This window comes from Kogia breviceps, chromosome 2 (genome assembly GCF_026419965.1).
Source record: "Kogia breviceps isolate mKogBre1 chromosome 2, mKogBre1 haplotype 1, whole genome shotgun sequence".
NCBI lineage: Eukaryota > Metazoa > Chordata > Mammalia > Artiodactyla > Physeteridae > Kogia > Kogia breviceps.
This window is the reverse complement of record NC_081311.1, coordinates 56415263-56427172: the sequence shown is the minus strand read 5'-3', so window position 1 is coordinate 56427172 and position 11910 is coordinate 56415263. Positions and strand designations below refer to the sequence as shown.

General features: G+C 44.1%; 1 protein-coding gene across 3 annotated transcripts in view; it reads left to right on the top strand.

Moving 5' to 3' along the window:
• Nucleotides 1-1806: 1806 nt before the first annotated feature.
• The window catches only part of RPS24 (ribosomal protein S24), a 440821-nt gene continuing 430717 nt past the window's right edge, over nt 1807-11910 (top strand). Inside the window, exons 1-7 of one of the 3 annotated variants that reach the window (XM_059053211.2) lie at nt 1815-1878; nt 3412-3477; nt 3557-3766; nt 5079-5189; nt 5834-5851; nt 7604-7625; nt 7988-8074. In XM_059053211.2, coding sequence (XP_058909194.1) covers nt 1876-1878; nt 3412-3477; nt 3557-3766; nt 5079-5189; nt 5834-5839 — 396 coding nt within the window. In that variant the 5' untranslated portion in view covers nt 1815-1875 and the 3' untranslated portion in view covers nt 5840-5851; nt 7604-7625; nt 7988-8074. Of the gene's footprint in view, nt 1879-3411; nt 3478-3556; nt 3767-5078; nt 5190-5833; nt 5852-7603; nt 7626-7987; nt 8075-11910 lie in introns of those variants that run through there. The other 2 variants (XM_059053212.2, XM_067025269.1) reach the window with 2 other exon arrangements.

The following is an 11910-nucleotide window of genomic DNA, read 5'->3' as shown; positions in this document are numbered from 1 at the left end:
CGCTACTCGCCGGCTCTTCTGTCTGTTAAGAGAGGCTTCGAACACGCCGCTTTTCGCTTTCTCTCTACACTGCCATCTGGCGGCACCTCCTTGAAACTGTACCGAAACCTGCATGGTATTTTCAAAGTCCAGTTTCCAGTCCATTTCTTCTTGTCACTTAACACCTGAAAAGAAACTACAACCCCCTGCCTCAAAACTTTTAGAAAACCAGAGAGCCAAAAATTGCATACAATGGAAAATCGTCTTACTAACATCAATACCATCTTAATTAAGAGCTTTTAATTATTTAAGGAAAGGTGGAGGCTAAAATGAACCTGCCCAAGGAACAGAGGACTTCATCTAGACTACCAACAAAGGAAATAAACAGGGCAGAAAACACCGCCATGCATGCACCTCCAGTTCACAAAGTTATTTTGAAAAAGAAGAAGAATTAAACTTATATTATTGATTACAAAAACAGAAGATGAAAATCTGTAAGTTTAGTGTGAAAAGTGAGCCATGCTGAGCTAGGGAAACAAGATGAAGGGAGAATAGGAAGTGATTATTCATGTACTGAGGAAATAAATTTCTTGTCTCACACCTCACATCCTGTGGGAAGTGATCCTAGTGTGACATCTTAGCGCATGATACTAGAGAGAAAACCATTCCACCATAGGACTCAGTGCTACAGAACCTGAAACTTACTTCTTTACTATTTGTGAGAAACTCTAAACAGAACCCAATAAAGTGGTTCAACACCTTTGAATTTTAAGGGATGCTGTCTTCAGACTTTATTGATCCCCACTAGTAAAACACATATGTCACAGACAGAAAGCAAAGCAAACCAGATTTTCCTAACCTATTTCAGCAGTTAATCAATACGTCTTTGAAGATTTGGTGACTTTCATTATCTAGAAGTTAAAAACAAAGGTTCTGGAACCACAGTATCCATGGGTGTTTAGGCACTACTGGTTAAAAGTTGAGCGACCTTGGGAAAGTTCCTTAACCTCGTGCTGTCATTGTTTCCCCATCTATAAATGGAATAAGTAATATGTACCCGAATTCTAAGAGTTGGTGGGAAGGTTAAATGGCAAAATATAGGTAAGAGTAATCAGAAAGTAACAGACACATAGCAGTCATTCAATGAATATTAACTATTCTTATTATTCTGAAGAATATAGCAAAGCTGCTCTCAAAAGCCTGCAACCTGATTTGTCGGTCTCTGAACCTGCATGCTTATGTTCTTTATTGTTACACGTATGTCTCAGTGTAAACTAACAAATTTCTGTAATCAAGCAGATACTTATTAAAAGCTCGCTTTTGTAGGGATTAAGATTTTTTTCAGAAAAAGACAAAGAATTTTTTATTTTTAATTAGAAAATCAGATTCTCTAAGCTCAGAAAAAATAAATTAATTAAATAGCAATAAATTAAAACGGTCAGTTTTGCGTACTTGAAATAAAAGTTTGAGTCCGGGTTTCTGCAGTTTCCCTAGCAGTAAAATGAGGAGGCTGGTCGCGAGGACCTCCAAGGATGCCTTCGAGCTTTACCAACCTCTAAAGCGGGTGGAGGGGATTTAACTTTAATCCGGTTTACCGAAATTTTAAGTAGAGACAGTTCGAGATAATGAATTGAAGTGGAACACCTGCTTGCGTAAACCTGGTCTGCCCAAACTGTTCCCCCTCCGGATTGGCTGTTCACGTTCCGGGGGTGTGGCGAAAGAGCGAAGAAACCAGGTCTTAGACACTTTCAATCAGGCATTGGCGCGGTCGGCCTCGCGGTCTGGCCACGCCCCCACGCCGGCGTCTCCCGGGGTCCTTCCGTGAGCGTTGATATGATTGGCTGGCGGAAGATAGTTCTCTTTTCCTTCCTGGCTGCTTGAAGATTAGCCGTCATTATGGTGAGTTTCTGCGGGTCCAAGGATCATCCGACGCATATCTGGGCCATCCTACGTCCCCTGGTCCCACCGTTAGCGCTACGGCCGCCCAAACCCGATTGCTCTTACCTGGCCGTGTCTGACGGAGGCCGGTTGCCCAGGGCCGGGGAGCCGCCGGCGCGGAGTCAGGGCTGCGCTGTCGACCCAGACATGCCGGGCTTCGAAGTCCACGGAATGGGGACTGCGGGAGCGGTTGCTGCGTTTGTCGGCTTCGTGGAGTCTAGTGGCTGGGGTGGGGTGGGGGTAGGGTGAGGAGAGAGACATCGCACTTGAACGCTTAATTTGGGGTAGGCGGTTCGCCGGTGAAGGCAGCCCAGGAGGAGAAGAGGGTGTTGGCAGCGCCCGGGCGAGTTGCGACGACTGAAACCGTTCCCACGTGTAAGCTAGAATATTGTCAGCTGAATGGATCCTCTTGTTTCACAGGGGCGAAACTGAGGCCCCGGGAAGAGGAGCCACTTTAAGGCTTGACCTGTTATGATTAGTTCATTAGAAGGTGCACCCGTTTTTAACCCCACTCTATCTGCGAGCTGTTTTTCCCTTGACCCTTACTTTCAAGAATTGAATATTGTTGAAGTGAACTTAGTGTGGTGTGGTTTTTCAGACTGCAGTCGAAAATTAGCAATCAGTCTACTATGAGAGCTCTTCTTTTTGTAGTCAGTGTAAGCACGCTGAATGCCCACATTCCTTGGTAGTCACTCAGTGTAAAAGAGCAACGGGGCCATTCAGAAGGGGGTACAGTTTTTTGTGGGGTGTAGCGTTGGTCATTTAAGAAGGGTAGTTTACAAGGAGGTGGTGCAATGCTTGTCACATCTGTGCAGAATGCAATAAACAGGGTGCCGTGACATTAACATTTATAGAATCACAGCTTTACTCCAAAGAACTGGGCTTTAACTGGGGTGATTTTTGCCTCTGAGGGGACAGTGGGCAAAATCTAGAGACATTATTGGTCACAACTGGGAAGCGTGGGTGCTACCGGCATCAAGTGGTTAGAGGTCCAAGATGCTGCTAAACAGTCTAAAATGCACAGGACGGTCCCCACAGCACAGAAGTAGCTGGACCAAAGTATCAGGTTTGAGAAACCTTGCTGCAGAGTGATTTTTGTAATGAAGTGAAGTAAGGCGTTTCCAGATTTAATATCTTGACAGATTCAGAATGTGGCTGTTGAGCGTGTTTTCTTGATGCTGTTTTTGTGATGGGGTGACCTGTGAGTTAGGCACTATGCTAGGTGGGTTAGGAGGAGATGGGAATTTGTTCATTTTTTTTTTTCTTTTATTGAAGGTTTCTTGCCACTAACCCATATGACTCCTGAATATTTGAAATGTGGTTCCTGCAGCTGAGGAATTGCATTTTAAATGTTGTTTATTTTTAATTAATTATCCACAGATGGATAGCCACAGGGTCTGCTGATTTGAACATTGCAATTCTAGCTCTTGGAAAATCACAGCGGGTCAAGAAAAGGTTGAATAGTTTTATTAATGAGTGTTGTTATATTTTCAGAACGACACGGTAACTATCCGGACAAGGAAGTTCATGACCAACCGACTACTTCAGCGGAAACAAATGGTACGTCAAAGGTTGGTTGTTATTCAGTTTTGAAGATGTATTTAATTATGATAAACATTAAACTTGGTAATCTTTTTAGGTCATCGATGTCCTTCATCCTGGGAAGGCAACAGTACCTAAGACAGAAATTCGGGAAAAACTAGCCAAAATGTACAAGACCACACCAGATGTCATCTTTGTGTTCGGATTCCGAACCCATTTTGGTGGTGGCAAGACAACTGGCTTTGGCATGATTTACGATTCCTTGGATTACGCAAAGAAGAATGAGCCCAAACACAGGCTTGCAAGAGTAGGTGTCCTCTCTGTTTAACAGCTGCTGAAGACATTTTTTCAGTAACATTGTGTTGTGGGGGCAGTGGAATGAGCAAAAGCAGGCAGTCTGCGGGGGGACTTACGGGGTTGAGAGAAATGGTTCTTTGATAAATGCATAGATAGAGTACAGGAGTTCAGAATGGGGTCTGCAGGATTTGAGGAGGTGACATTTGAGCTGGGTCTAGAAGAGCAGGTAAAGCAGTGCTCCTGGAGGTAGAAACTGGAAGTAGGTAGGGGGATGAGTTTATAAAGGTAGGTTGGCACCAAATTAAGTGAAATCTTTATTCCCAAACATCTGAGTTTGGACTTAACTTCATAGGTTGCCAGGAACCATGAAAGCTTTTGGATCACTTCCTGAGTACCAGGCACTGCACAATCACCTACAGTTGACCGTTGAACAACATGGGTTAGAATTATGAAGGTCCACTTACACGCAGATTTTTTTCAGTAGTAAAATCTGTAGTACAGCGATCCAAGGTTGGTTGACGACACAGATGGGAAGGGAAGTGTGGATGTGGAGGGCCAGCTATAAGGTATACTCAGGTATTCAACTGTGTTGAGGGTTGGCACCCATATTCGCACAGTTGTTCAGGGCTCAACTGTAAGCAGTAGACCGGGGCAAACTCCCTAGCTTACATACTAAATTGTGAATGAGCAAATGGATTGTTACTTTGAAATTGTTCTTGTGTCTGCCCCCTTTTACCTTTTTTTCCTCCTTGCTATTAGGTAAAATCTTTCCATTGAACAGGTATGTGGTAGATAGATGCTGTACTCTTTTAATTGGGTGGTCTGGGAGACTTGGCTGAGGTGAAGTGAAGCCGAGATCCTTGTAAAGATTGGGGAGCATTCCTGTAGGCAGCAGGAAGAGCAAATGCAGAAGTGGGCAGAGTGAAGATGAGTAGCTGGATGCGGGCTCCGTGGGGGTGTAGAGTTCTTGGGAGAGATTCCTCTGTCAACTATGGGTAGTCAACAGGGAGTTGAAATGGAAGAGACCCTGAAAATGTGGAGACCTAGCGAACTGTAGGCTCGGAACCATAACAGCACGCATGGAGTGTTGAGTGCACACTTTTCCTGTGCTGTTTTCTGTTCGTGCTATCTCTCAATTTGATGACCGTTTCTTTTTTAGCATAAACATGTATTGTTAAATGTACTTCAAGAGTTTTGACTTCTGAAGCTGTATTTCTTGAGCTCCAGCCTGGTCACTTTCCCTGCTGGATTAGTATGTATCGATAAATTGATGTTTGCAAGTCACCTACGTGTATATGTATATATATTCCTTTCTTTTTTAGCATGGCCTGTACGAGAAGAAAAAGACCTCGAGAAAACAGCGAAAGGAACGCAAGAACAGAATGAAGAAAGTCAGGGGGACTGCAAAGGCCAATGTTGGTGCTGGCAAAAAGGTATAGTTTATCAAGGGAAATACAGAAATGTCAATTCCAGGTTTTTAGTTTGTAGAAAGGTGGGGTTTTGTTTTCTTAATAACCTTTCTTAATGTTTGTTCTTTTCCCACTTCTTCTGGATTACAGAAGGTAACCTGTTTTGAGAAGCCACGTAATGTAGTATCTTAACACCTCAGTAGAGTAGCTTTGCCCACCCCTTGTCAGCTCACAGACTAGCACAACGTGGGGCCACATCGGTTCAGTGATTGGTAGAGTGATCCTGGTGGGTGCCTTGCAAGTCCTATCAGGAAAGTTTTCATTTTACTGTTAATTACAAAGATTGTTAAAGGGGGAGCAGATCTAGTTTCCCAAGACTTATTTTCTTAAAATTGACAACTGACTGAACCGCTGAATCAATGTGGCCTGTGTTTTCCTGGCATGCTGGAGAGGTAGCACAGTTCTCCATTGCTTTCCTCTCCAGTTAGTCAGGACTTAAGTGATTTTAATGATCAGCTTTTTACCAGCTTTGCTAGCTAATTGTAAATAGTTGAATGGAATTAAGGTGTTGGGTTGTTAAATTAACAAATAATCAAGTGTTCTGTGAACTTTTTTTTTTTTTTTTTTTTGCCTTTTCCCTCTACTTTCTTGGAATTCTTGTTCATCAGAAATGAAGTGTCTAGCAGGTACTGAGATTGTGAGCACGGTGTGGGGATGCATCACCTTCACTAAGTTTGCTTTGATGCTTTGCATGTTGGCTTTCGGAAGAGAGTTTTGTAGTATAGTCTATTATAACACCACTGCTACGGTTCACGATAGTATATTGTGGGCAAAGGAGAAAAACTTTAAATGACGTTTATTTTGGAAACTCAAAAATGCATGTTAAGTTGTGAAGTGCCCCAGTGGAGGAAGGTAGCTGCTTTTAACTGGCACTTGGGAAATGCTGTGTTCCAGAGTGCCACATACCCAGGAAATGGCTTTACTTAACACAGGGCTCCGGAAGGGTTCTCTCATCCACTCATGAGCAGTCTTTCCCTTGGGGACTCTGGAGATTGGTTGATTCTCTGGCAGCTTTGGTGATAAACTGGTCCAGAAAATCTGTCAAAGCCTCTGTCCCGGGAGCACACACCCAAAGCTGCCTTTTACTGTCTCCTTTACTGTCCCATTGCTTTTTATTAGTTGATCTCCAGCTTTCCACCTGATGCCCTTTTTTTTAATTGGAAAATTTCCAAGATAATTGAATATTCACATCAAATCCTTTGATAAATACGCTTTTTCCACAGGTACTTAAATACATTTGCACATCTGAGCAGCCTAAACCAGTAGCATGTAAAGTGGGCTGAGAGTGGGTTGGGGCTAGTAAGGTTTTGAAACAGTGGTGGTCACCACTCGACATGCTTCCTCTCACCGTGACTCCCTGCCAGACCAGGCAGTAAATGTGGTGTGCCTGCTCCGGGCTGTAATCCCATTGACTTCGGGTGCCACAGAGTTGTGGTAATGGACTGCCAGAGGAACGGCTTGCTGCTTAGTTAGAAGAACCGCTCCCTGTTTGTGAGGCTTAGTATACTTGTTGACAGAAGTTCCAGAAGTTGAAAAACAGTCAATATTTGTGTTCTGATCTAGATCTGAAGGACTTTTTTACACATTGTTTTCTTCATTCAGCCTTTGAGTCCCGTTTGTTAGTGCTCAGCAGTGACGTGCAGAGTTTAGCCCTGTGGGGACCTGAGCTATCACTATTCCTGCTTCAGGTTGCACTGGTGCATTTTACTAGCACTGCTCTGAAAAGCGGCTGGAAAAGGAATGCATAAATGAGCACGTGTGTTCTTTGGCTCAAATAAAAAAAGGCATAGTAATGTCCTTTGAACTTAGATGTTGGAATTCAGATGTTGGAGTTGCACCTTTCGGGTATAATAGAGTTGTTTTAAATTAAGGAAGAGTCTCATGTTTGAAGAGCAATTCAATTTTTTTTTACATCAGCTGAGTTCTGCCTTTTTAAATACTAATTCACACTACTTGTGTTGATTGTGAATGGTGGCTTTTTAAGTACTGAACTGAGACAGGTTTTAAAAGACTTGCTTGATCATTTAGAGCTCTCCCCTTGTGGTTAAATGAGACTTCAGTCTGCGGTGATTCTCAGGTCTGTTGATGGTGCTAGCGTGCCCAGCACGGTGTTGCTGAGCAAAGCAGAGGCGCCTTCATTTGTAAGTAGGCAGTGGCAGCCTACGAACCATAGTAATCAGGCAGGCTGTTCTCAAAATTGGGTGGAATAAAATCATTGAGTGCGTCTAGGGAGTGCTCTATATACAATTGCAGAGAACAAAATAGTGATTAAGGTTATCTGATTGCATGCAGATTATTTAGGAGTTTGAAAAGAGACTATTAATGAAATGTTTCTTTTCCCTCTTCCCTCCTTTCCCCCTTCCCTGCCACTGATTCAGTGAGCTGGAGATTGGACAACAGGTATAATTCAAGCTTTTCGTTTAGATCGCTAGACTCCTTGGTTGACAGTCATTAAAAATAGAGCATGTGAAATGATTTAGAAGTATATTTACAAATGCTCTCAAGAATTGTGCCTCTTAAAAACTAGCAGTGACACGGTTTTGTTGTCAAAACTTGTTTTTTGTCTCACCCCTAACTTGAATGTTTGTGAGTTTTATATCTTGATGCTTACATTGTGTTAAGATCACACAAACTTAATATGGTCTAGGTTACTAATGTTCGTTCTGCATGAGTGTCATTAATTTTGGGGTTTGTTGAAGACTTTGAACTTTAATTTTTAAAGGCAGTTGCTAACTAAATTTTTCTTTTTCTTTAATTCACAGAAGGAATAAAGACTCTGCAGTGACTGTATCTGTGGTGATTGTGCAGATTTTTCATGAGAGAGTTAATAAACTAAGACTTTTTACATATCTGGTTGTTTGGAATATATTTGAAGTTTACTGGGAGTGCTGTAAAATTGGTTTGCTGTTTAACAGATTTAGAGTGCTGCCCAAGTTCACATGTTCCATTAAGCATTCAGTGAAAACTTGCTATGTTGGGGTGGTGTTTGTCCTTCCCTTTAGTGGCACAAAGATGTCAGGGTGTAGAGTACTGGCAGCGTGGGAGCATGTAGGGCCAGTCTGGTGTGCTCATGTTAATACTTGGTATTATGGTTGGTCAGTCTCTGAAAGAGACTCTTGAAACCTGAATTCCTTTTTGGTCTTAGAACCCCACTTAGTCTTTGTTATGGAAAAAAGTTTGCTGGCCTTGATAGAAATTAAGTTACTAGATTGCATTCTCATCATTTATCCTGAAGTAAACAGGATCTGTCAAGATTGTTACTTGTCTATTGCGGGCTTGTGCTTATGTGATGAATGAGTGGTTTATTGTGGGTGGGGAATTTGAAAAAGGCTCTAGAGTGGTGAATATTTGTGTGTAATGTGTAATTGCTTGGTAAATCTTATTGTGCATGGGTTTTATGAAGCATTGAGGGTCATCTCGCGCTACTTTTTCTTTGCCAGATGCTTATTCTCACACTGGCTTAAGCATCAAGGTTGAGAACCTGAAATGTGGGTTATTGATCAGTTGTGTGGGGTTGGGGGATTTGAGAAGGGGGTTGTTTGAAGGTTGCTGGGGGGTTGGGGTGTCCTTTGAGAGGATAGGAAACATGAGTAGGAGAGCTTGGATGTTTGGGAGGGGACAGAAGAAGCATTAATGGTTCATGGGTTTTGGATGTCATTCTTCCCTGAGGTTGGTGTGTGATTGGTTTCTACCTTAAGTGGGTCCATGTAGGAGTCAAGCTTATAAATGCTATTAAGAACTATGTCACTGGATGAAAAGCTTCAGAGAAAACTCAGGAAGCAGTAGAGGACTGCTTGGCTGGTTGGGTTGAAAGGGGAACCAGGAAAAAGCAAGAATTATGATAGCAGAAGGCATGTGAGGGTTGCAGGAAGGAGTGGTTGACTATTTTGGAGAGAGCATGGTGAGAGGCCTTGACTTGAAGGAGCTATAGCCTGGGAGGGAAGGGATGTGACCAGGTAAGTGAGGGGCCTGAACCTGCTGGCCCAGGGTGCAGAGGGCGGGCTGGGTGTAGTTCCATTTGTGGCTCTGCTGAGGCTGCATACTTGGGTTTGTGGAAACCATGGCCTTGTGGCTTCCCTTGCTAGAGAATGTGCTTTCTGCTCCCTTAATAGGACCAGGAAATAAGATCAGATGGTCTACGTGTATAGGAAGAGTTTGGAGGAGTGGGGGATTTAGGTCTGCACACTTCCGTTTTCACCAAAATGGCTAATGGGTGGTGTGGAATCCCTAAGGGATTTGAGGTGAGTGGCATTTTTAAATGAGCAGCGCGTGGAGGCCAGAGATCATCCATACCTGGTGGAGATGCAGTTCCCCAGGACTGATCTAGGGTGTAGGCGCAGAGGTGGGCTGGTGAGCAGCAAGAAGCAGAAGACTCTGGGAGAGGTTATATTTGGGATGGCTCAGGACAGGGCAGGAGATGAAGCCGAGCAGTGGTGGGCGGGGGTGGGGGGTGACCCCAGAGGCCTGTGGTCACAAAGTTCAGGAGCAGGGCTAGAAGAAGCAGTGGAGCAAGAACCGAAGGGTAGGAGGTGGTTTTCAGAGTGAGGTACTAGGGGTTGGTGTGAAGACAGGGCACAGCTGCAGGGAGCCTGATGAGGTGAAGTTTGGTGACCAAGTCACAAGGTGTGTAGACTTTTGCATTGGGATGTGCTTGGGGAGGGCAAAGTTTGCAGTCATTCAGCCAGTAGTCTCTTTGAAGGGAATTGTGACTAACTCTGGTTGAGTCTGTTTTTCTAGGGGAACTGCCTGGGCTAGGATATTACAAACGTCACGAACTGGCAGTCTTGTCAGTAAGCTTTGTTGGACGGGCAAAGCATTTCAAAATAGGACAAACCGTACATGAAAATCCAGATTCCTAGCCTCTTGAGTTATCAGAAGAATCAACAGTAGGCCCACCTTCCTGCATGGTGACTATTGGCGAGGTTAGAGGGTGGGCTTTGTGCCTCAGGGTAGGTGTTTGTTCTGTCATACTCCGTGGCCTCTGCTCCTGCAAGCTAGCCTGAAACCCTTGTCCACCTGCCCTCTGGTCTTGTGTCCCCTTTGCATGCTGCTTAACTTCCATCTAGTCCAGCTGGGTGTCTGGGCAAGTTGCTTGGTCCCCTGATTGGGTTAACTTCTCTTTAAATTGGGGCCCCCAAGGGTACCTTCTGTGCTGACCTGACTCACAAGGCTATTTTGAGTCTCAGATGATAAAGCATTTGAGAGAATAGTTTGGAAACTGAGGTGCTGAGCAACTGTGTGACGGGAAGCAAGGACTAGCGTTCAGTTGTGCACAGTTGTGCTGTGGAACTCTAGGATTGGAGATTCAGCACTTTGTCGGCCCTGACATTAACCAGACCATACTGCTGTCAACAGGCTTTGAAAGAGCCTCCATGAAAATGCAAAGTTGACTTTACTCATCAGCAGTCAGGGAGGGCACATTGCTTCCCTCAACTTGGCACTTGTGAGAGGCTGTTGCTTCATGAGAATAGCAAGGAAGAGTCTGGCGAGAAGTTTAGAACTGCACCCCTTTGTTCCACTTGTAGCTGCATGTGCCCAGGTAGTCAGCCAGCATTTAACTGCTCTGCTCTCTTCCCTCCAAAGAAGAGGTTGAATGGCAAGTTGATTATTCTGGGCTCTCCTTAAAGGTAGCATCTTGACAAATACACCATACTCTTGTAGCTGAGGCAGTTACTGTATAAACAATTACTTCCTTTAATCTTTACAATAATCCTAAGAGGCAGGTCTCATTGGACCCATGTTGGAGAGGGTTTAGAGCAGTTAAGCAACAACTTAACTAAGTAGTGGGGTGGGATTAGAATGCAGTTGTCTGACTGCAATCTTTGTTGTCCTGCGTTTACCCATTGTTAAACAAATGTTAAGTGAGCAGCTTTCTTCCACAGGGTGTATAATGGTGTGCCTACTATGTACTGTATTTGTCTAACTACTTGTAGTTAGGGTGCCTGTTGCCAGTAGTGTTACTGAACAAGTCATAGATGACCATGTGAATTCCCCATTTACTGAACCTGCTGTGCGCACTAGTCCCTGTTCTGGTAGCTGCTGGGGAGATGGGTGAAGAAGCTGTTCTGCCCCCAGGGCTCAGAGGGGCTTAAGCACCTTGTCCGGGGTCTCATGGCATGGTTTCTGCTCCTTACCATGAAGCAGCAGACTGTAATTATGTTAAGTTAGGTGTTGGGAATCCAGAGGTGAGAAAGTCTTCCAAGAGTAACACTATAACTGGGGTAAGATGTGATCTGATCTGGGCACATGGGAGCAGGTGTCTCACTGGGGCTAGTAAAGTAGAGAAAGATCACATGGAGGTGTACCAGTCATCCTGCAGGGGAAGAGTGGGGATGAGGTGGGAGAGTGTGGGAGCAAAGTGCAGGTAGGCTTTGTCATCCTCAGTGAGGTGCAAGGCTCTGTGGTGTCTGGTGGCTTCCAGCAGAGTGTTGTCCAAAGCATTTCTGGTAAGAGAAATTCTATTTCAAAAATAGACTTCAGGTTGGCTGCAAGAGCACAGAGGTGTGACGACTGACTGACTTTTTAACGTCTTTATTGAAGTATAATTGCTTTACAATGGTGTGTTAGTTTCTTCTGTATAACAAAGTGAATCAACTATATGTATACATATATCCCCATATCCCGTCCCTCTTGTGTCTCCCTCCCACCCTCCCTATCCCACCCCTCTAGGTAGTCACAAAGCACC